Source organism: Schistocerca nitens, chromosome 3 (genome assembly GCF_023898315.1).
Source record: "Schistocerca nitens isolate TAMUIC-IGC-003100 chromosome 3, iqSchNite1.1, whole genome shotgun sequence".
NCBI classification, from domain to species: Eukaryota; Metazoa; Arthropoda; class Insecta; order Orthoptera; family Acrididae; genus Schistocerca; species Schistocerca nitens.
Genome location: NC_064616.1, coordinates 201,477,141 through 201,503,087, shown reverse-complemented (window position 1 = coordinate 201,503,087; position 25,947 = coordinate 201,477,141). Strand labels below are relative to the sequence as shown.

At 45.1% G+C, this 25,947-nt stretch overlaps 1 protein-coding gene across 1 annotated transcript in view; it reads right to left on the bottom strand.

Annotated features, from left to right (window-relative positions):
• Positions 1 to 210: 210 nt before the first annotated feature.
• Positions 211 to 25,947, bottom strand: part of LOC126249147 (unconventional myosin-Vb-like) — an 88,959-nt gene continuing 63,222 nt past the window's right edge. The window contains exon 5 of the mRNA XM_049950801.1: positions 211 to 336. Coding sequence (XP_049806758.1) covers positions 211 to 336 — 126 coding nt within the window. The remainder of the gene's footprint in view (positions 337 to 25,947) is intronic.

Here is a 25,947-nt window from a genome sequence, read left to right as displayed (position 1 = left end):
AACAAAATATTAAGAATGAAATGAATATTAAAGTGAAGGAATAAAGAAGTTTAAATTTGTAGGATGCTGATGACTGTTTAACATTAAATACATGACTCATTACAATTTTTACATTTATTACTTCAGAACCCAGATCTCCAGAAGGAAATTTATGTAAACCTTGTAGTGGGGCACATTTCTGTTTTCCTGATGAACACTACTGTCACAAGTTTAAACTTTCTTTAGCATTGGTAGGTTCAACACCTCTGGTACTTCTATATCTTCAAGCTTGATTTTTGATGGATTAAAAGGAAATCTTACTGGGAACATGAATTTTGTGTCCATCAGCAATGTGGCCTGTAAGAGCAACAAGGTTATGCAAATAGTGATGAAAAAAATACATAACATGAAACAGTGTACTTCCATAGCAAAACACCCATGTACCCACTATATGTATGTTGTGACAAACTTCTGGGGGGAGATGGCGTATTCATTTACCATAATGAGCAGTTATGGGCACCAGGAAACGCCCACGGCATGCGGCACCACATTGCACATCATCAATTCACAGTTAACATGTGGGTGGGTTTGGCTAGTGAGTGCTTCGTTGAGCAGTACCTTTTACCATCCCACTTATTATGAGACTTTTCTGGAACAGGTTCTTCCCAGTTTGCTTGAAAATGCTACAGTAAATGTGAGGCACAGCATGTGGTTCCAGCATAATGGGGTGCATGCTCATTTTGGATTGGCTATTCGTAGGTGTTTGAACAGGTCTTTCCTGCATCAATTGATTGGGCATGGCGGACCAGTTCCCTGGCCTCCATGGTCACTGGATTTATTGAGTCTTGGTTTGTTTCTGCGAGAGCCGTGAAATCTCTCAAGTATCGTAAGCCTGTGTAGTCTGAAATGGATCTCGTCACAAGAATTTTCTTTGCAGGTGTTGCAATCAAAGAAACTCCTGGTGGGTTTGACTATGTCTGGCAATCAATGCATTATACTTTGATTTCATCATTGTTGAATGCTGAAATTATACTTTATGCTTGCCAATCAAATGAAATAATGTGGGAACGAGCTCATCAGTCAGCATGTTAATGATTTCATGAATATATTCAAAAAGAGTATTGCCCTGGGGTCCTGAATAAACACAAAACATTTACAGCTTTTTGTAATACAAATATGTCATAATCACCAAATAGCACTTAACAGGAAACACTGTACATTAATTCCTCGCATTGGTGAAGAGCCTTCACACTTTTTTTTAATGTATTTGTTAAATCTCCTCAAAACATACCTGGCTGAAGTTAAACTGCTTGAGTTTTAGTACTCCTACATCTACATTTATACTCCGTAAGCCACCCAACGGTGTGTGGCGGAGGCCACTTTACGTGCCACTGTCATTACCTCCCTTTTCTGTTCCAGTCGCGTATGGTTCGCGGGAAGAACGACTGTCTGAAAGCCTCCGTGCGCACTCGAATCTCTCCAATTTTACATTCGTGATCTCCTCGGGAGGTATAAGTAGGGGGAAACAATATATTCGATACCTCATCCAGAAACGCACCCTCTCGAAACCTGGCGAGCAAGCTACACCACGATGCAGAGCGCCTCTCTTGCAGAGTCTGCCACTTGAGCTTGCTAAACATCTCCGTAACGCTATCACGGTTACCAAATAACCCTGTGACGAAACGCGCCGCTCTTCTTTGGATCTTCTCTATCTCCTCCGTCAACCCGATCTGGTACGGATCCCACACTGATGAGCAATACTCAAGTATAGGTTGAACGAGTGTTTTGTAAGCCACCTCCTTAGTTGATGGACTACATTTTCTAAGGACTCTCCCAATGAATCTCAACCTGGTACCCGCCTTGCCAACAATTAATTTTATATGATCATTCCACTTCAAATCGTTCCGCACGGATACTCCCAGATATTTTACAGAAGTAACTGCTACCAGTGTTTGTTCCGCTATCATATAATCATACAATAAAGGATCCTTCTTTCTATGTATTCGCAATACATTACATTTGTCTATGTTAAGGGTCAGTTGCCACTCCCTGCACCAAGTGCCTATCCGCTGCAGATCTTCCTGCATTTCGCTACAATTTTCTAATGCTGCAACTTCTCTGTATACTACAGCATCATCCGCGAAAAGCTGCATGGAACTTCCGACACTATCTACTAGGTCATTTATGTATATTGTGAAAGCAATGGTCCCATAACACTCCCCTGTGGCACGCCAGAGGTTACTTTAACGTCTGTAGACGTATCTCCATTGATAACAACATGCTGTGTTCTGTTTGCTAAAAACTCTTCAATCCAGCCACACAGCTGGTCTGATATTCCGTAGGCTCTTACTTTGTTTATCAGGAGACAGTGCGGAACTGTATCGAACGCCTTCCTGAAGTCAAGGAAAATAGCATCTACCTGGGAGCCTGTATCTAATATTTTCTGGGTCTCATGAACAAATAAAGCGAGTTGGGTTTCACACGATCGCTGTTTCCGGAATCCATGTTGATTCCTACATAGTAGATTCTGGGTTTCCAAAAATGACATGATACTCGAGCAAAAAACATGTTCTAAAATTCTACAACAGATCAACGTCAGAGATATAGGTCTATAGTTTTGCGCATCTGCTCGACGACCCTTCTTGAAGACTGGGACTACCTGTGCTCTTTTCCAATCATTTGGAACCTTCCGTTCCTCTAGAGACTTGCGGTACACGGCTGTCAGAAGGGGGTCAAGTTCTTTCGCGTACTCTGTGTAGAAACGAATTGGTATTCCGTCAGGTCCAGTGGACTTTCCTCTGTTGAGTGATTCCAGTTGCTTTTCTATTCCTTGGGCACTTATTTCGATCTCAGCCATTTTTTCGTTTGTGCGAGGATTTAGAGAAGGAACTGCAGTGCGGTCTTCCTCTGTGAAACAGCTTTGGAAAAAGGTGTTTAGTATTTCAGCTCTACGCATGTCATCCTCTGGTTCAATGCCATCATCATCCCAGAGCATCTGGATATGCTGTTTCGAGCCACTTACTGATTTAACGTAAGACCAGAACTTCCTAGGATTTTCTGTCAAGTTGGTACATAGAATTTTACTTTCGAATTCACTGAATGCTTCACGCATAGCCCTCCTTACGCTAACTTTGACATCGTTTAGCTTCTTTTTGTCTGAGAGGTTTTAGCTGCGTTTAAGCTTTGAGTGAAGCTCTCTTTGCTTTCGCAGTAGCTTCCTAACTTTGTTGTTGAACCACGGTGGGTTTTTCCCATCCCTCACAGTTTTACTCGGCACGTACCTGTCTAAAATGCATTTTACAATTGCCTTGAACTTTTTACATAAACACTCAACATTGTCAGTGTCGGAACAGAAATTTTCGTTTTGATCTGTTAGGTAGTCTGAAATCTGCCTTCTATTACTCTTGCTAAACAGATAAACCTTCCTCCCTTTTTTTATATTCCTGTTAACTTCCATATTCAGGGATGCTGCAACGGCCTTATGATCACTGATTCCCTGTTCTGCACATACAGAGTCGAAAAGTTCGGGTCTGTTTGTTATCAGTAGGTCCAAGATGTTATCTCCACGAGTCAGTTCTCTGTTTAATTGCTCGAGATAATTTTCGGATGTGCACTCAGTATAATGTCACTCGATGCTCTGTCCCTACCACCTGTCCTACACATCTGAGTGTCCCAGTCTATATCTGGTAAATTGAAATCTCCACCTAAGACTACAATATGCTGAGAAAATTTATGTGCAATGTATTCCAAATTTTCTCTCATTTGTTCTGCAACTAATGCGGCTGAGTTTGGAGGTCGGTAAAAGGAGCCAATTATTAACCTAGCTCGGTTGTTGAGTGTAACCTCCACCCATAATATTTCACAGGAACTATCCACTTCTACTACACTACAGGATAAACTACTACTAACAGCGACAAACACGCCAACACCGTTTGCATGCAGTCTATCCTTTCTAAACACCGTCTGTGCCTTTGTAAAAATTTTGGCTGAATTTATCTCTGGCTTCAGCCAGCTTTCTATACCTATAACTATTTCAGCTTCGGTGCTTTCTATCAGCGCTTGAAGTTCCGGTACTTTACCAATGCAGCTTCGACAGTTTACAATTACAATACCGATTGCTGCTTGGTCCCCGCATGTCCTGACTTTGCCCCGCACCCTTTGAGGCTGTTGCCCTTTCTGTACTTGCCCGAGGCCATCTAACCTAAAAAAAACGCCCAGTCCATGCCACACAACCCCTGCTACCCGTGTAGCCGCTTGCTGCGTGTAGTGGACTCCTGACCTACGCAGCGGAACCCGAAAGCCCACCACCCTATGGCGCAAGTCGAGGAATCTGCAGCCCACACGGTCGCAGAACCGTCTCAGCCTCTGATTCAGACCCTCCACTCGGTTCTGTACCAAAGGTCCGCAGTCAGTCCGGTCGACGATGCTGCAGATGGTGAGCTCTGCTTTCATCCTGCTAGCGAGACTGGCAGTCTTCACCAAATCAGATAGCCGCCGGAAGCCAGAGAGGATTTCCTCCGATCCATAGTGACACACATCATTGGTGCTGACATGAGCGACCACCTGCAGATGGGTGCACCCTGTACCCTTCATGGCATCTGGAATGACTCCCCCCCGGTATGCACACGGAGTGCACATTGGTTTTCTTCCCCTCTCTTGCTGCCATATCCCTAAGGGGCCCCATTACGCGCCTGACGTTGGAGCTCCCAACCACCAGTAAGCCCACCCTCTGCGACTGCCCGGATCTTGCAGACTGAGGGGCAACCTCTGGAACAGGACAAGCAGCCATCTCCGGCCTCCTATAGCTACATGTCAACTTTTGCAGCCCATCCTTAACATATGATAATCACATTTGTTTGCCCTGTATTTTTTACTCATTTGTACACTCACTGTTAAAGACAGTTTATATTTCTTATGGATTACTAGTGAATGCAACTCCCACTAACATTTGTATTTATTAGGGCCATGTGAAAGGTCCAGGCAAAGCTTTGGCCGAGGTGTACGTGAACAGACCTCAAGTATAGGTGGTAAAGGCAAGGACTCCACTTCAGACAGAAGAGATCGGATGAAAACTGCACTTTTAAGCCTTGACCTGGGCTTCCAATGTGGGAATGAACCCCTGTGCACGCCTAACCTTCAATGGAGGGTCTCCGGCCTCCACCAGGAAGCTGGTCACAGGACTCGTCCTAAAAGCTCCCGCTGCTAGTTGACCACCATGATGGTGTACTGGGTCGAGTAAACGCAATGCTGAAGGCACCGGTGAACCATAAACCAGACTCCCATATTCAAGGCAGGATTGAACAAGGTCTCTATAGAGCTGCAGCAGCATAGATCGATCTGCATCCCAGTTGGTGTTCCACAGGCAGCAGAAGGCATTCAGGTGCTGCCAGCACTTCCATTTCAGCTGATGAAGATGAGGAAGCCACGTCAGTCGGGCATCAAAAAGCCAGTCTTAAGAATCTATGTCTCCTCTACAGTGAATGGATCATCATTAAGTTAAAGATCTGGATGAATGGTACAACACCGACAGAAGTACATGATGCACGACTTCGCGTGCTGAAAACTGGAAGCAGTGGGCTACAGCCCATGACTGCACCTTGTGAATAGCTCTCTGTTGGCGCCGCTCGTAACACCACTACTGGAGGAGCAGTATGAAATGCGGAAGTCGTCTGCATACAGAGAAGGTGAGACCAACGCCCAACAGCTGCTGCTAGACTGTTAATAGCCACTAAAAAGAGTGATACACTCAATACAGAGCCCTGCAGGATCCCATTCTCCTGGATATGGGGGAACTATGGGAGGTGCCAACTTGGACACGGAAAGTACTTAACGATAGGAAATTTAGGATAAAAATCTGGAGTGGGCCCTGGAGACCTCACTCATATAATGCAGCAAGGATATGATGTCACCAGGTAGAGTTGTAAGCTTTTCATAAATCAAAAAATTCGGCAACCAGATGTTGGTCTCTGGAAAAGGCTGTTCAGATCACAGACTTGAGGGAAACTAGATTATCAGTGGAAGAGCGACCCCGATGGAAACTGCCCTGGCATGGAGCCAGTAGGCCACATCACTCCAGAACCTAACACAAATGCTGACTTACCATACGCTCTAACAGCTTACAAAGAACATTGGTGAGGCTGATGGGCCGATACCTATCCACATCAAGTGGTATTTTACTGGATTTGAGCACTGGAATGATGCTGCTCTGCCACCATTGTGATGGGAAGATGCCATCGCACCAGATCTGGTTGAAGATGACAAGGAGATGTAGCTTGTAGTCAGACGAGAGATGTTTGATCATCTGACTGCAGATCCGATCTCGCCCAGGAACTGTGTCAGGGCAACATGCAAGGACGCAGAGGAGCTCCGAATTTGTAAATGGAGCATTGTAGGGTTCACAGTGACATTGAGTGAACAAGAGGGCTTTCCTTTCCATCTGCTGTGTGAGGGTGCAAAATGCTGGGGGACAATTATCCGATGTGGAGGCTGGGGCATAATGCTCAGCAAAGTGCTCGGAAATTGTGTTTGTGTCGGTAGGTAACATGCCATTGATGTTAATGCCAGTAACACCTGTCAGGGTCTGGTACCCACAAACACATCTGATCTTCATCCAAACTTGGGAAGGTGGTGTATGGCACCCAATGGTCGAGGCGTACCTCTCCCAACGCGCCTGTTTCCATCTTTTTATAAGGTGGCAAATGTGAGCACGGAGCTGTTTTAAAAGCTATTAGGTGCTCTAGGGAAGGGTGCTGCTTATGTCGCTGTAGAGTTCACCGACACTCTTTAATGGCCTCAGCGATTTCTGATGACCACCAAGTTATTGACTTTCATGGACAGGGGGGGGGGGGGGGAACCCTAAAGAACAAGGGATTGTGTTTTCCGCCGCAGAAACGATCATTATAGTGACCTCCTGAACTACCACATCGATGGCACCTTGTGGGGGAGATTCAGTGGTGACAGCAGAGGTGAAAGCTTCCCAATCTGCCTTGTTTAAAGCCCATCTTGTTGGATGTCCAGTAAGATGGGAAAGTGGTCACTACTACACAAGTCGTCGTGGGCTCTCCAGTGGACAGGTAGGACAAGTCTTGGGCTGCAGAGGGATAAATCAATGGCCGAGTAAGTGCCATGAGCCACACTGAAATGTGTGGGGGCCCCAGTATTTAAGAGGCAGAGGTCGAGTTAAGACAGGAAAGTTTTGACATCTCTACCTCGGCCAGTAAGCACAGTGCCATCCCCACTAGGAGATATGGCCGTTAAAATCTCCCAAAAGTAGGAAAGGTTTAGGAAGTTGATGAATCAGTGCAGCCAATGTGTTCAGGGGTACTGCACCATCTGGAGGAAGATATATGTTGGAGACAGATATTTCCTGTGTCGTCCTTTTCCTGACAGCCACAGCTTCAAGAGGGGTTTGAAGGGGCTCAGGTTCACTGCATACTGAGTTCAGGACACAGACACAAACTCTACCTGACACACTATTATAGGCACTACTGTTCTTGTAATATCCCTACAGCCATGGAGGGCAGGGGCTCACATTGCGGGGAACCAAGGTTCCTGGAGGGTAATGCAGAAAGCAGGTGTAAAGCTTAACAGTTGCCGTAGCTCAGCCAGGTGGTGGAAAAAGCGCAGCAATTCCACTGGAGCATGGCGATATCGTGAGGTGGGGAAGGCATGAAGCATGCAAGGAGGCAGGTTACGCCTCAGGGTCACCTGCTCCCACCGATTGTGTATTTGTATCCATTCCTAATGTGGATGATGTGTCAGTGAGATCCAGGTCCTTAGGGGATGGTGAGATATCCACCTCAACCGCAGGTGCATAATTGGTCACCGGAGGGTCCTTCTTCTTAGCAAACTTCTTTGTTTGCTTGCCTTCTTGCTTCTCTTCAGGGGCTGGCTGGGAGTACTTCTCTGAAGTAGCTTCAGGCACGGAGGAAGACCGAGAAGCTCTTCATCCAGCAGCTTTTGGCTCCTTTAGCCACTGGTGTGTGTCCCGTGTCATTGGTAGAGACCTTGGGAGAGAGGGTAACAAAGGACCCCTTCTGCATGAGAGGAGCTGAAGGAGCCTGCTGCTTCTCTGGCTGGAGGGAGGGGACTGATGTCCCCTGCATTTGGGGAGGCCTTGTTCCCGAAGTAGATACTATGGGAGAAACAAACTGAGATTTTCCCCCTACCACCTATGGGGCAGATGTATTCTGGAGGCCTGGAGGGCCCCCTGTTCGTGGCGCACAGAGTGTGGCATGGCTGGTACTTGTGATGGCGATTGTAATGTAGCAGCAACACATGTGGACATCAACCAAATGGGGTGTAATCGATCAAATTTAAGTTTAGCCTCTTAAGTAAGTCAACCGGTCCAAGGTCTTGTATTCCATGATTTTTCGCTTCTTTTGGAGTACTGTGCAGTCTGGTGAGCAGGGGGAGGGCTGCTCTCCACAGTTAATACATGTGGTAGGAGTAGCAAAGGGAGTATCTGCTTGCAGTGGATGTTCGCAGTCTTGACATGTGGCACTGAAAATGCAGTGGGAAGACATGCCTGAATTTCCAGCACTTAAAGCACCGCATAGGGGGAGGGATGTATGGTTTATCATCACAGTGGTAAACCATCAACTTGACCTTTCAGGCAATGAATCACCCTCAAAGACCAAGATGAAGGCACAACCTTCTTGTCTTTGGGTCCCCTGTAAACGCACTACATGAAATGAACACCCCGCCAATCTAGATTGCCACATAGCTCATCATCAGATTGCAAGAGGAGATTGTGATGGAAAATAATCCCCTGGACCATGTTGAGGCTTTTATGGGGAGTGATGGAAACACGAATATCATGCAGCTGGTCAGAAGTGAGTAACGCCCAGGATTAGTCTGGGGATGCTGTCTGAATCAAGACTGCACCACTGCTCTTCTTGCACAGTGCTGTCACTTCCCCAGGCTTATCCTCAAGATGTTTAAAAAAAAATTGAGGCTTCGTAGGTAAAAAGGAGTCCCTGTCTATTCTGCTACAGACTAAATACCGAGGCAATGGCTCTCTTCTTTCTTTTTTTTTTTGTTTGTTATGGTTTTAGGGCACAAAACTGCTACGGTCATTAGCACCTGGTCTGTGACTTAGGAAAAGCTAAAAAACGAAACTAGAAACCAGCAGCAATGGGAGGAAAACTAAAAAAAGTGGGGAAACCAAAAACAGAAGGACAGCTTAAAAAACCACTATAGAAGGGGGGTTGTTCGTCCCCAAAATGAGCTTAAATTACTGATGTCATCTCACTGGCACTAATGAACTCAAGAACGCGATCGGCTGATAGCGTGTCACCTGCTAAAATGGAAGATATATCACGCGACAGCTGTAGACGGGCGCGTAACGAAGTAAAATAGGGGCACTCAAGTAAAAGGTGTCTCACCGTCCACAGTTGAAAGCAGTGGGGGAGGATCGCCACTTAAAAGACGTCGATGGCTAAAAAGACAGTGCCCTATCCAGAGTCTAGTTAAAATTACCTCTTCCCAATGATGAGTTTGGGCGGAAGAGGTCCAAGCACAGGGAAGAGCTTTCATGTCCCGCAATTTATTATTGGGAAGTGTCGACCAATGTGCGTGCCATAAAAGAGAAACATGACGACATAAAACAGTCCGTAGATCGGCGAAGGGAATCATGCGAATAGCTGGCCGAAGAAGAGAGAGACTGCAGCCTTGGCCGCTATATCGGCCACCTCATTTCCACAGATACCAACATGTCCTGGGATCCAGAGGAACGCCACAGAGACACCCCTCAAGTGGAGCAAGTGGAGGCAGTCCTGAATCCGGTGGACCAGAGGGTGGACAGGGTTGAGAGCTTTGAGACTGAGGAGAGAGATGAGAGAATTTGAGCAGATAACATACTGTCTCTGCTGATGGCGACGGATGTGATGGACAGTCTGGAGAACAGCGTAAAGCTCCGCAGTATAAACCGAACACTGGTCAGGAAGCCAAAATCGATTTGGGGTGTCACCAACAATATAGGCAGATTTGGGGTGTCGCCAACAATATAGGCACTCCCAACACCAAACGATGTTTTTGAGCCATCAGTGTAAATAAATGTGGTATTCTTCATTTGTGCGCATAGAGCAGCAAATGCCCGATGATAAACAAGGGAAGGGGTACCATCCTTGGGAAACTGACAAAGGTCACGGAGCAGGCAGGTCCGGGGCCGGAGCCAAGGTGGTGCTGTACCCCAAGTTGTCAAGAAAGTTTTAGGAAAGTGGAAGGAAAGAGAATGGAGCAGTTGACGGAAGTGGACTCCCGGTGGTAGTAGGGAGGAAGGGCGGTCAGCATACCCTAAATCCAAGGAGGTGTCGAAAAAAATTGTCATGGGCCAGATTTGTGGGCATGGAAGACAGATAGCTAGCATAAAGACTCAGAAGGACAGCTCGCCGATTGGACAGCGGAGGTTCAGCAGTCTCAGCATATAGGCTTTCCACAGGGCTGGTGTAAAAAGCTCCAGACACTAAATGTAATCCATGGTGGTGGATAGAGTCGAGACACCGAAGAATAGACGGCCGAGCAGAGGAGTAAACTATGCTTCTATAGTCCAATTTCGAGTGCACTAAGGCACGATAGAGGCGGAGAAGGACCACTCGGTCCGCTCCCCAGGAGGTGCCATTCATGACACGGAGGGTGTTGAGGGATCGCAGATAGCGAGCCGAAAGATAGGAAACGTGGGAGGACCAGCACAGCTCTCTGTCAAACATAAGACCCAAGAATTTAGCGAAGTCCGCAAACGGAAGGTTGACAGGGCCTAGATGTAAGGAAGGTGGAAGAAACTCCATACGATGCCAAAAATTAACACAAACGGTCTTACTGGGAGAAAAGCGGAAGCCGGTTTCGATGCTCCAAGAGAGGAGGCGATCGAGACATCCTTGAAGATGTCGTTCAAGAAAGCTGGTCCGTTGAGAGCTGTAATAGATCTCAAAAATCGTCCACAAAGAGGGAGCCGGAGACATCAGGAAGGAGACAATCCATAATTGGATTTATGGCAATGGCAATCAGTACAACACTTAGCACGGAGCCCTGGGGTACCCCGTTTTCTTGGGAGAAGGTACAGGAGAGAGTAGTGTTCACCCACACTTTAAATGTGCACTCTGCCATAAATTCACGAAGAAAAAGGGGCAGCCGACCTTGAAAGCCCCAAGAGAACAGTGTGCGGAGGATGCCTGTCCAATAGGTATTGTATGCTCTCTCCAGATGAAAAAATATCGCTACTGTTCGGCGTTTCCTGAGAAAATTGTTAATGATATAAGTGGAGAGAGCAACAAGATGGTTAACTGCAGAACGTTGCTTTCGGAAACCGCATTGGGCAGGTGTTAAAAGACTGTGGGACTGCAGCCACCAGGCTAAATGGCAATTCACCATACGCTCCAAAACCTTACATACACTACTCGTGAGAGAAATGGGGCGATAGGTAGAGGGGAGATGTTTGTCCTTTCCAGGTTTCGGAACAGGAACGACGATAGCTTCCCGCCATCGTCTGGGAAAAGTACTGTTGGTCCAAATTCGATTATTAAGGCGAAGGAGGTAACACAGACTATGGTATGATAAATGCAGCAACATTTGTATGTGCACCATCCAGTCCTGGGGTGGAAGAGCGAGAAGAAGAGAGTGCATGTTGGAGTTCCCGCATGGAGAAAACAGTATTGTAGCTTTCGTGATTTTGAGAGGAAAAGGCAAGAGGTTGCACTTCCGCTGCACGTTTCTTCGGGAGAAACACTGGCGGATAATTTGAAGAGCTCGAAATCTCAGCAAAGTGTTGACCCAATGAGTTAGAAATTGCGACGGGGTCCACTAATTTATCATGCGCGACAGTGAGCCCAGAGACCGGGGAGAAACTAGGTGCTCCAGATAACCACCGAGTCCGACTCCAAACTTCCGAGGAGAAAATGAAATTGTTAAAGGAGCTAGTAAAGAAGTCCCAGTTTGCCGTCTTGCTATCGCGAATGACGTGACGGCATCGCCCGTGGAACTGCTTATAGCGGATACAGTTGGCCAAAGTAGGATGGTGTCTGAAAATGCGAAGAGCACGTCGCCGCTCACGTATTGCGTCACAGCATGTCTCGTTCCACCAAGGAACTGGGGGGCGCCGGGGCAATTCGGAGGTGCGAGGTATTGAACGTTCTGCAGCTGGAAGAATAACTTCTGTAATATGAGTGACCTCATTGTTGACTCTAGGGAAGTGACGGTCATCGAACGTCATTAGAGACGAAAAAAGTGTCCAATCGGCTTGGGCAAACTTCCAGCGTCTCGGGCACATGTATGGCAGTTGTGGCTGCAATCGAAGGACACATGGAAAGTGGTCACTCTAGTGTGTATCAGCAAGAGCGAACCATTCGAAGCCCTGAGCTAGCGGAACAGTACCGACCGAAAGGTCCAAATGAGAGAAATTTGTCGTGGAGGCAGACAAAAATGTAGGGTCCCCAGTGTTGAGGCAAACAAGATCCGCTTGGTGGAAGACATCTATCAATAGTGAGCTGTGCGGACAAGGATACGGAGATCCCCAAAGCAGGTGGTGGGCATTGAAGTCCCCAACCAGCAAATAGGGGGGCGGAAGCTGACCAAGAAGATGAAGGAGATCAGCTCTAGCCATTGGTGTGGATGATGGAATGTAGACAGTACAAAGAGAGAAGGTGTATCCAGAAAGGGAAAGACGGACAGCGACAGCATGGAAGGAAGTGTTTAAGGGGATTGGGTGATAATGGAGAGTATCATGGAGAAGAATCACGAGTCCTCCATGTGCTGGAGTGCCTTCAACAGAGGGGAGATCAAATCGGACCAACTGAAAATGGGGGAAAACAAAGCAGTCGTGGGGACACAGCTTTGTTTCCTGAAGACAGAAGATGACCGGCGAGTAGGATCATAAGAGGATCGACAATTCATCCCGATTGGCTCGAATGCTGCAGATATTCCAATGGATAATGGACATAGGGTGGACAGAAAATGGAAGAATGTGACCAAGGTTGCCCTCAACTCAACGACTGCGCAGAGCTTGCGACCGACAGCATGGAACGGCATTCAACTGAAGGCAGAAGATCCTGATCCATAGGTTGTTCGGGAGCAGCTCCTGCCACCAACGATCGGCCAGTTGATCGGCCGCCAGCAGTGCGCCTCGGCGACACAGAAGACGGCCGAGGGTGGTTACCGCCAGGCGGTGCTGTAGGTGAGACACGCCGTGGCGGAGAACGAGAGGAACTGGGTTGCTTATTAGCCTTTTTGGAAACAGAACATTGGAATGAAAGAGGAACCGATGGTTGAGAAGTTGGGGTACGTAAAAAATCTTCACGAGTAGGCTCTTTTTTGGATGTCCGGGTGTCTGATGTTGGGACTCGAGATTTAGCAGAACCCGATGAAGGGTGAGCCATAGAGTGAGCAGGTGAGAGTGGGGAGGTTGAATGGCTGATCTTTGCGCTGGCCGACCTGATGACCATGGCACTAAAGGTGAGATCACAAGTCTGCGTGGCTGCCTTCTTTGTTGTCCGAGGAGAGGCAAGGACAGTGCTGTATTTACCTGTGTGCGGCACAGTGGGCTTTCGAGTGGCGAATAACTTTCGAGCAGCAAAGGTAGACACCTTTTCCTTCACTCTAATTTCCTGAATGTGCTTTCTGTCTTTAAAAATGCGGCAATCTCTAGAGGAAGCAGCGTGGTCACCCATACAGTTGATGCAACAAGGGGATGGAGGTGGACAAGCACCCTCATGGGCATCCTTGCCACACGTAATGCATTTGGTCAGATTGGAACAGGACTGGCTAGTATGATTGAACCACTGACACCGATAGCAACGCGTAGGGTTTGGGATGTAAGAGCGAACAGAAATTATCTCGTAGCCCGGTTTTATGTTCGATGGGAGTTGAACTCTGTCAAATGTCAAGAAGAGAGTACGGGTTGGAACGATGTTCGCGTCAACCCTTTTCATGTCTCGAACAGCCGTGATGCCCTGGTCAGACAGGTAGTTTTGAATTTCCTCGTCAGACAATCCGTCGAGGGACCGTTTATAAATGACCCCACGTGATGAATTTAAAGTGCGGTGCGCTTCCTCCCGGACAGGGAAGGTGTGTAGCAGTGAAGTATGCAGCAATTTTTGTGTCTGTAGGGCACTGACTGTTTCTAACAACAAGGTGCTATTTCGTAATCTGGAACAAGACTTTACAGGACCTGCAATTGCGTCGACACCTTTCTGAATAATGAAAGGGTTGACCGTGGAGAAGTCGTGACCTTCGTCAGACCGAGAAACAACAAGGAACTGTGGCAACGATGGAAGAACTTACGCTTGTGAGCAGACATAGTAGATGATGAGGAAACCATTGCGGAAGTATCCCCCATAATTACCGGCGTCTCCGATGGCATGCTCCTTCCTTGTGGGGGCCCTCTCCAAGGGCACTCCCGCCTTAGGTGATTGTTCACACCTCAGGTCACATCTCCCGAGAAATGGACGGAGGGACCAATCGGCACTTTTGGAAGGTATCAGCTTGGGTAATCGCCCCTCCCTGGGCCTGGCCGTTACCAGGGGGTACGTATGCGTTACCCTGTCACCGGCTACGCATAGGAATGCGTGGGTCGGCCTTCAGACAAGCACAGGGAGGAAAAAAGAGAAAGGGGAAAACAAAGGAAGGGAAGGGAAAGGAAAGGAAAGGAGAGGTCTCAAATGCCGCAGCACAGAAAAGGGTAAAGAGAAGAGGTAAGGAAAAGAGAAGGACAAAGGAAGGACAAATGAAGGACAAAGACTTGCCAGCAGAGAAAGTGAAGAAGAGAGACTGTTTTACATTTTAGAGCGTCCATCTCCTGACGTAGGCAAAAAAATACTCCCAGAGGGGGAGAAAGGGAAGGAAAGAGGTGGTGGTGTGGCAGGGAGGGGGGGGGCAAAGATGGGGGATGGGGGATGGGGAAGGATGCGGAAAAGGAAGGTATGCAGCCCGGAAAGGAAGGAGGGGCCACATTAGCTCAGGGTCCCGTGCTCGCTACGCACGTATCCACAAAAGAGTTGTGGACCCTCTGGGGGGGGGTCTCTTCTTTTTGTAGCCCTATGTTCCTCGCATGGTGTAGCGAGGGAGGGAAATGATTTAGTGTCATATCTGTCAGCATTGTACTCGATCTTGCCCTTTGTAGAGACTGCTGGCGGTGTATGGTCACCAGCGACAGATGACTTAGTCCACTTCATTGCAGGTCATCTGCCCTGATGCCACCCTCTCCGATCAGGGGCTCCCCCACGGGTGACACCCAACCACAGCAAAGGCCACCTGGCATGATGACCATTGCCAGGAGTCCTGATGCTGCAGGAAGACAGACATCTACTTCTTGGCATACATGGGGAGTTTACAGTTCAGGCATCAGCAGTGCGATCCTTGTGTTGTCAGGGGGCTACTACCAAATGGGTACATGACGGCCCCACTACAACGGACTGTCTACCATGCTGGATAGTGGTTGCAGAGAAATACAATGCTGTCATGAGGGTGAAGGAGGACAGGAGACAACGGAAGCAGATGACATACCCCGTAAAGTGTCCTCGCCCAAATAGTTGAGTTGCAGGTGGAGATGCAAAGACATGACAAGAGGTTCAAGAGATCGAATCTAAGGGCACTATGGAAAACTCTTGCACCACGTAAGGTGTCCTTCCCCATATGGCCTGCACATCTGTAGAATTTGGAAAGTGGCAGGTCAAACCATAAAATGGGACCTGAACGCATAGGGCCAAAACGTGAGATTCCTTTTAGTCACCTTTTATGACAGGCAGGGATACCTTGGGCGTATTCTAACCCCCAGACCTATTGGGGGATCTCTGAACAGTCAAAGGGACTGTGTCTGTGATACAATATCCACAGTCAACATCTATCTTTAGGAGTTCTGGGAACCTGGGTGATGCAAAACTTTTTTTGATGTTTGTATAATCAGAACCAGCCAAGACCAAACCTTGTTAATACAAGTCTGTGCATTTCATCTGTGGGGTGGAGCAACTCATTCTGAGCTACATATAGTATGGTCAGGAACCAGATTAAAGCACTGTTATGCTACTAAATTTCTAGGTTCAAATCAGGTAAATCTGGTGGTAAAGACATCAACGTGAGTTAACTGTATTGCCTCATGGATCACTACGGCATGTTTCCAGGCATGAGACATGGGCAGTTATGTTGGAAGATGCCATCACTGGCAAAAATAAATCAAGCATGAAGGAATGTAAATGGTCTACAACAGTGTCCATATACTCCATAGCTTTAATGTGTCTTTGATTATTACCATACTTCCCATGAAAAACAAGGTGAATGTCCAGTAGGGAATAAAACTACTTCCATTGGCCTGCATACTCTGTGCAACAAATGAGTCACACAGCCGTTCGCCTGAATGACTGTATATCTAGACACAATCACTGATCTTGTGTAAGAAGAAATGTGATCCATATAACTAAGCAAGGCATTTGCACTGATTCATGGCCTTATCTCTCTGCTTCTGTTGCCACTGCAATCACAACTGGCAGTGTCATTGGGTCAACATGTAAACACACAAGGGTTGTCTGTTGTGGAGGCTTATTTTCAATAATGTGCACGAAACTATGTATCCCTTAACACTTCTGACTGTTCAGCACTGTGCTGTGTCATCAGATCTACCACTTGTAATCTCCCCACGGAAAATTACCCTCTACCACGCAATAATTAATAATGGTCAATCAAATCATCAACAATTATTTACGTTTGAAAAGTATCTGATCAGATTTCCTAGTAATATATGCGCCGACAGCTAGTCGACGCCAAGGTATTTTTCTAGTACGTTTATTCTTTGGAACAACAGAGGTACGGAGATGTATGCTCCATGGTTATTATAGAGAGAGAAAGGAACAGCTTCGGAAAGTATCGGTTGGGAGTTTTTCGGATTGCTAAAAGATATTTATTTACTCTTCTTCGCGCTAAAGCGAGAAAGGAAAGTTTGTGCCGCTAGCGTGATAGGTCAGGAGAAAGAAAGACTGTAAAAGCAACTTTCATGAGACTGAAAATCCACAGAAAACGGAACATGTACGGAAATGGATTCAATAGACAATTTTCCTCAGAAATAAGGTTTGTGACCATTTTATTCTAGAGTGAATGACGAATGAGTTCTCTGTCTGAATCATTGATGATTGTCTGGGCCCTGTAATTAATTGGGAAGTTTCAGCTGTGACGGAGAGAGCCTGCAATCTCTGAGTTTTTTGATAAATCGTCCAAAAAGGCTTCGTCCACATCTGAAATTTTAGATCTGTCGTAAACTGAACGAATTGTTCAAACGATCGATAATATAATAGTGGGATCAGCGTGCAAGTAATCAGGACTGCACAGAATTCTAAACAGCACGTAAATAATGAGGTCCAAGTCAAAGGAGATTTCGGTCAATTAGTGTATGAGAAGTTAAATGAATCCGACTGCATTACTGAAGATCAGAAGAAGCAGCTCAAAGAATTATTATTAGTGTATGAAAACGTGTTTGATGAAAGGCCAGGAGTTATTAAGGGATACATATGCCATCTCTACGTTAAGCCGCACGAAACATATTGTAGAACTTTCTATCCTGTTCCCTGGAGGTTAAAGGCTCAAGTTCAAAAAGAAATAGATCGCATGTTGAAATGGGGTTTGATCGAACCCTCCACAAGCCCATACTGCTCCCCATTGTTGGTCGTGCCAAAAGCAAATGGAACTGTGAGACTGGTACTCGACGCCAGGGAAATAAATAAAATCATAATTCCAGTGAGAACACATCCGGAAAACATAGACGAATTGATACAACGGTTCCAGGATGTCCAATATTTGACGAGCATCGATTTGCGGAGTTCTTATTGGCAGGTCAAGCTGGATGAGGTATCAAGGAAATATACAGCTTTCATTTATGCCGGAAGAAGTTACCAATTTACTGTAGTTCCTTTCAGACTCAACATTAGTGCTGGAATCTTTATAGCAGCTCTAGATTATGCACTAGGCCCAGAACTAAGAAGCAGGATAACAGTATTTGTTGATGATATGCTTATTGCATCGAAGACCTGGGAAGAGCATATTACCTTACTGAGTCGGGTATTGGACGTGTTCAAAACCATGGGAATAACTGCTAACCTACAGAAATCCCATTTTGCACTAGACAGAATCAAGTTCCTGGGGCATATAATTGACGCAAAAGGAATTTTACCGACCAAGGAGAAGCTAATTGCGATTAGTAAGTTTCCAACACCAAGAAATAGGAGGCAATTAAAAGGGTTTATGGGTCTTGCCTCATTTTTTAGAAGATTTATGACGAATCAGGCCATGAATGCAGCAGCTCTCAATAGTTTGCTGAAGAAGGATGTGCCCTGGCTCTGGACATTAGAGTGTCAAGAAGCATTTGAAGAGATAAAGAAGCAATTAGTAAATGCACTGCTTTTGTACCATCCGGACATGCAAGAGGAATTCTACCTGTCAACAGATTCGTCAAATGTGGGTCTTGGAGCGTGCCTTTTCCAAGTACGCAAGATAAATAGACAGCTTACCTTTTGTCCTATTGCGTTTGCTAGTCGTGTTTTGTCCAAATGTGAACGAACTTACACGACGACAGAATTAGAGGCTCTTGCGGTCGTCTGGGGATTTAAAAAATTTCATTATTATTTATATGGGTCGAAGACTATCGTATATTGCGATCACCAGTCATTAACGTTTTTACAAACGTGTAAACTGTTACACCCCAGACTGGCTAGATGGACGCTCGCTCTGCAACAATACCAGTTTAAGATAGTACATGTCTCAGGCCAGCAAAACATTATTGCTGACGCTCTATCAAGGTCACCGCTGGGTTTAACAAAAGAGATTGATGTAAATACTACCTCAGAATTCCCTGTATTGCTGCTGCAGGAAAATCCATTTAAGGCGTACTACGTCAATTTGTGTGTGCATATGGCCCAGTTACAGAAAAAGGAGACAATGGGGAAGTGTCATTCAAAGGTTACAACAGCAACCTTCGGATCGGATGGCAAACTATTACAAGCTGGTAAATGGCGTATTATTTTTCCGCTGTGGAAGGCCAAACAAAGTCCGTTGGTGTGTTTGTATACCTGAGGCACAAACAGAGAAACTTGTATGGTTCACTCATTTAACCAGGGGACATTTCGGTGCGACAAAATGTGCAGACAAAATAAGTGGTTACTGTTATTTTCCCAACATAAAGCGCAGAGTGCATGAGATCTTAAAGATGTGCATAATCTGTCAAAAAACAAAGCCAGATTCAAAAGGGACTAAGCATCCATTATGCTCTATATTAGTACAAGAACCAAAAGGATTAATTTCGTGCGATCTGTGTGGACCGTTACCTACTTCCAGAGGTGGTGTTAAATATGTGTTGGCATTTCTCGATGTGTGTACGAAATACGTAAAGCTGTACCCGATAAAGGCGGCTACAGCCAAAGTAATTGTATTAAGATTGATAAAGGATTATCTTCCACATGTGGGTACACTTAAGGCGATCATAACAGACAATGCTAAAATATTCATGGGACTCCGATGGAAGCAGACTTTGTCTCAAGTTGGCGTGAAACACATACTAACATCATTTTACCACCCACAAGGCAATTTGGTTGAGAGGATTTTTAGAGAATTCAATCGATTTATGAGGACGTATTGCCATAATAAGCAAACTGCGTGGGCAAATTATGTGGAAGAGTTTGAGCAGATATACAATAACATGCCCCACTCCTCAACGGGATATTCACCTCGTGAATTGATGTTCGAAACAAAAGAGGAAAACTTCTGGACTGACCATATCCCCAAAACTCAGGAAACTGAGCTGCCTCGGGAAGAAAAAATAAGACAAGCTATCATAAACATGACGAAAAAGGCTGATCAAAGAAAACAACGTTCTGACAAATTAATCAAAAGGGTACAGACATACCATGTTGGAGAGAAGGTACTAGTTAAACGACATACCAAATCGTCCGTAATAAAGAAAAGTATAAAGAAATGGGAGTTACTATATACTGGACCATACATTATCCGACAAATTCCGAATCCTGGAGCTTATCTGTTAGCATACCCGGGATCGAACAAAATAAAAGGGTTATTTTCTCATAACGACTTAAAAAAATATAATGAAGATTAGAAGATAGTGAGGAATGGTGTTCCGAGTGACAGAAATGAACGCTCGTAAAAAACATAATAATAAACTGTGTGTGTATGTGTGTGTAGTGATAGAAACCTGTAAATTGAAATAGTTAATCAGTGACATAGAGTATAGAAATAGTGACTAACTATTATTATCGAGAGTTGTAAAGAAGATAGTGGAGATAGGCTTCACTTGTGTTGGGGTGAATATAGAACTTTAGCATTGCTAATGTCATCAAGAATGATTAAGGATCTAACTGACCTTCAAGAAGAATGAAATGTTTCCCGCAAATGACGCTGAATAATTAAAAGAGGTTCCGAGTGAATATTCATATATAATCTCATGTGAACGCTTACATGTGTAAACGTGTGAAGGAATGTGTTGTGGTAGTGAATCGTGAGTGACAGTTAACGCCGCAAAGATAATTTCCCGCGCAAAACAGTTGACGTCGGCGCGAGAGTTAAAATCGATATAGACGATACAGATATACTTTGTAAGAGACTCGCACCAAACGCGAGGATAAACTGATTCATGTTACACTCTAAAAGGAATAGGTGTTATAATTAGAAGTTAAGAGTTTTTAATTTATTAATGAATGATTAAAAAAAGTAATATTCATAGAATTAGGAGTAATTTAATGGTTCATGTTCGTTTGGGAATTTTGTTTGGAAAATCCATTTCCATATATGAGCTTGGATGAACACAGTATGAATCACAGAGTAAATGAAAGAAGCGAATCCGCATTCCTCAATGCTAATAACTTTTACATTTCAGCACTCAAGCGTAAAAATATATATATTTAGAATAAAAAGTTTTGAGTATAGCTAAATTATATGACTTATCAAGGAAATATGGATGATGTCTTGGTATAAAATGAACTACACTTTCCATTATTCGATGATTTGAATCCAAAATCTATAGTAAGTTACATGAATCCTTTAAATTACGAAGAACAAATCAGCACAAGCACAAGTGGGGAGGCAAAGTCAAAAGGAGTATTCAAACGAGAGTGAATCGGATGATGCTTTTGGCAACATCATTAATTAAGAGTTGAATTCCATGAAGTACGTCGTAACAAAAAGGATCCATGAAGCCATAAGGATTTTGCTTTCAAAAAGGAGAATCTTGGACGGTGCAAACTAATCAGTTCTCTTACAGAAAGAGTTTCCCTTTTGGTCATTGCTAATTCTTTTGGAATGAATGTTGCATGTGAATTCGAGTATCCCTGTCTCTTCTACTCTTCCCATTGTGGGCCGCGTAGACTATCAACTACAAAGGGGGCCGCGTAGAAGACCGACTACAAATGTGGACGTCGGGGACATGCAAGACCCGGGGGAGTTTAGCACCGCAAGATATTGTACTTGGAGCAAGATTGTAAAACGAGAATTTACGTTATTTATTGTAAAACATTTTTTTTTTTTTTTTTTGCTAGAGGCACAAACCACTCTTTTCCAAATCGTGATACAAATTGATCCCTGTCTTTCCTTTAGAGATGAATTTCAAAATTATTTTTGTTCTTCTATAGGCTTTCCTATCTTCTATGTACCGTAGGCTGGGGGTCTAGGCTTAAGAGGTTTTTCCAAGGTTTCCCTGCTTAAGAAGGTTCCCGAATGGGTAGACCCTGACATCAGTTCATGAAAGATCATCTTCCTTGGTTGTGCACAGCAAACATAACACCTAGATGCACGTAAAAGCAATACAGCCGCGGTACCTGTCTCTTCATTTCTTCTGTCTTCAACATTTTTTTTCTTCGTCTGTCTCAAACATAATATTCTTTTTCAGTCGGAGGACTGAATCATCACCTCCGGGTTATCCACGGTAATAGATAGCTCGCGAAGTGTGTTCGATGAATCAAAATTGAGCTCACAAACTTCGCTCGCTGCGAGGGGCATTGTAATCTCCCCACGGAAAATTACCCTCTACCACGCAATAATTAATAATGGTCAATCAAATCATCAACAATTATTTACGTTTGAAAAGTATCTGATCAGATTTCCTAGTAATATATGCGCCGACAGCTCGTCGACGCCAAGGTATTTTTCTAGTACGTTTATTCTTTGGAACAACAGAGGTACGGAGATGTATGCTCCATGGTTATTATAGAGAGAGAAAGGAACAGCTTCGGAAAGTATCGGTTGGGAGTTTTTCGGATTGCTAAAAGATATTTATTTACTCTTCTTCGCGCTAAAGCGAGAAAGGAAAGTTTGTGCCTCTAGCGTGATAGGTCAGGAGAAAGAAAGACTGTAAAAGCAACTTTCATGAGACTGAAAATCCACAGAAAACGGAACATGTACGGAAATGGATTCAATAGACAATTTTCCTCAGAAATAAGGTTTGTGACCATTTTATTCTAGAGTGAATGACGAATGAGTTCTCTGTCTGAATCATTGATGATTGTCTGGGCCCTGTAATTAATTGGGAAGTTTCAGCTGTGACGGAGAGAGCCTGCAATCTCTGAGTTTTTTTATAAATCGTCCAAAAAGGCTTCGTCCACATCTGAAATTTTAGATCTGTCGTAAACTGAACGAATTGTTCAAACGATCGATTTTCCCAACTGAATGCAGCGCTTAATAATAATAACAAATGCAAAGATCTTTTCTAGCAAGCCAGCCGCTGAATATTAAGACGAAGGGCTCCACCAGAGATTCTACTAGGCTGATTTCATGTAAATAATAGATTTAAACTGTACACAGATAAAGGACAGAGAGAGAGAGAGAGAGAGAGAGAGAGAGAGAGAGAGAGAGAGCGCGAATGAAATTCTGGAAATTACTCAGAATCCTCAATTAGCATAATTAATTGTCTGTCTTTTCAAGGATCAGCCTATTAAGAAAACATAGAGCCCTGACTTTATTGTAACGATTTATGTGTGAGAGTGAAAGAGCGATAAAGGCGACAGATACACTTCTGTACAGACAAAACATTACACCAAGTTAGCGGCAAGCTGCATTCACATAGACTTTCATCATTTACAAAAACAGTAGTGAGAATTCATTATAATTGCCAATCCGTGACAGGACACGTTTTTGGACGTTGTTAAAATAATTTTGTTCTCTGTTTCATGTGAATTACGACGAGCCAACTTAACTTGGGAAAGAGAAGAAATACTCGCAGTCAAATCTACACAGATAAACAGCACGCTGGGCGCAGAAAAAAGGCCAGATCTATAATTTTTTATTAAAGCTTGCTAGTATTCTGGAAGTAGACGTAGATTTGAACAATTACTAATTGTGTTCATGCCAGACGTAGATTGATTGAACTGCCCTAGTTGCATTTACCTGTATAAGTACTATAAGAAAGTAAAGAAAGTAGCCACAGAAGTATTATTGTGTGAAGGGAGATATATACATATTGACTGTAGAATATTTATATGGTTTTAACTAGGGCAATGTTTAAGATGAGTCAAGCAGAGCAGAGCAACACGCAACAGCCTTCAGCCGTTAGCCTTCACAGAGCTGGAAAGTCTCTGACCACATTCTACGATCAGCCATGGACATTCAGCATCTTGTCACCTACCAGTGCTTTCACCATCCTTCAACCACCACTTTCTGTAGGTGCTCATAACAGTTGTATGTTATAGGTGACCTTGGGGTGGACAGTTGGCTATGATGTCAGGATGGGAGACAGTGGGGAGCTGAGGCTGGTTAGTACGCTGGTAAAGGATGAGAGAGAAGAGACTGTCATAATTAATGTTTTATTTTGCACCACTACATTATCACTGTATCTATACTGTGAGATGGCCTTGCCCCATTCTATGGGTATCAGCAATGCATGAAGGTGAAGAGTAATCTTGCAGAGGTAGCCAATCCTGCAAATGAGTTACTGCACCCACGCAGCCTCTGCATGTGGCACAGAGGCATGTCCACTGCGGTGGCGAGAAACAGCTGCTGTGCATGGGCTGCAATTTGTTGCCTCGTTGCCCCTATGCCAGGAGTTGGGCTGCTGCTGGCGTGAGCCAGGAAGGTCTGTTGCACTGTGGTACTAAGTCTGAAGCATGGACTCCATGTCGTCTCCTTGTCTGCTATAGCCCTGTGCCCATGTGGAACTGCTGCCTGAGTAAAACTGCTACAAAATTGGTGACACTGATGGGGGGAAAAGTATCGCAACACCAAAAAATAATTGTATGCCCAGAACTATTTATTTGCACTTTGTTACCTATACATGTTTGGTTGGTTAGTTTGTTTAAAGGTGGGAGAAGGGACCAAACTACGAGGTCATTGGTCCCTTGTTCCTAATAAAATAATGCCATAAGTGTGAGAATGAAACGGACGAAACATATAACACAAAATGGAAAGAAAGGAAAAGCCACAAGAATGAAGGGAAGGCAATGAACACTAAAAGGAACAAAAGAGGACAAGGAAACACAACAGAGACGGTAGAAACAGAAGAGAGTAAAACATGAAAGCAGATTACAGTGGCTAGCCAACCACGAGAATAAAAAGGGAAAACCAGTCACTCTGGAATACATTAAAACCTCCACCCTAAAAACACTAGGGTGGAGGACACAAAGGGACAAAGGACATGCATTAAAACCTAGATAGAAGTATAAAACCTACTCTCAAGGATAAAATGAGAAACTGAAGCTGCTGTGGAGGCATTGTTGCCCAACACCAAAGGCAGGGTGCAGGGAAAGTTAAAAGTCTGCTGCAGAGTGGCTAAAAATGGGCAGTCCAGCAAGAGGTGGACGACTGTCATTTGGGCCACAGTGACACTGAGGTGGGTCCTCGCAATGAACTAACCATGCGTTAGTCACATATGGCCAATGCGGAGCCGGCAGAGGACAACTGATTCCCTGCGAGAGGCCTGCGCGGAAGACTTGCACACATTCATAGTCTCCTTAATGACATGCAGTTTATTGTGCGTGCTGTTATCCATTCCGTCTCCCAAAGCCAGAAAACCCTGTGGTGTAAGACAGAATGCAGGTCAGCTTCAGAGATGCCTATCTCCAAAAGCAGTTTCTGCATTGCCTGTTTGGCTAGCCTGTCAGCAAGTTCGTTGCCGGGGATTCTGACGTGTCCTGGGGTCCACGCAAACACCACGGAACGGCAGGACTGTTCCAGAGAATAGACAGACTCCTGAATGGACGCCACCAGAGGGTGGCGAGGGTAGCACTGGTCGATAGCTTGTAGGCTGCTCAATGAGTCAGTACACAGGAGAAATGACTCGCCAGGGCATGAGTGGACGTACTCAAAAGTACGAGATATGGCCGCCAGCTCTGAAGTGAAAACACTGCAGTCAACTGGCAAGGAGTGCTGCTCAACATGTCCTCCATGAACATATGCGAAGCCTACGTGACCATCAGCCATTGAGCCATCAGTGTAAACCGCTTCAGAGCCCAGAACACGTCAAGAACCGAGAGGAAGTGACAGCGGAGAGCCGCAAGGTTAACGGAGTCCTTAGGGCCATGCAAAAGGTCCAGACGAAGCTGCGGCCAAAGTGCACACCATGGAGGCGTACATGAACGGACCGCAAGTAGAGGTGGTAAAGGGAAGGACTCCAGTTTGGAGAAAAGGGACCGCACGTGAACCACAATCGTTAGCCCAGATCTGGGCCACCGATGTGAGAGATGGACTGCCATGGGAAGGAAAAGGAGATGGTAATTTGGATGCTCAGGGGAACTATGAATGGGTGCAGCAAGTCTGATCTGCAGTGGAGGGACACCAGCCTCCACCAGGACACTGGTCACTGGACTCGTACCAAAAGCTCCTCTCGCTAATAAAATCCCACAGTGGTGCACAGGGTTGAGTAAATGCAATGTTGAAGGTGCTGCTGAACCATAAACCACTCCCATAGTCAATTCAGGACTGGACAAGGGCTCTGCAGAGGCTGCAGCAGTGTAGAGCGATCTGCACCCAAATTGTTGTTGCTCAGGCAACGGAGGGCATTGA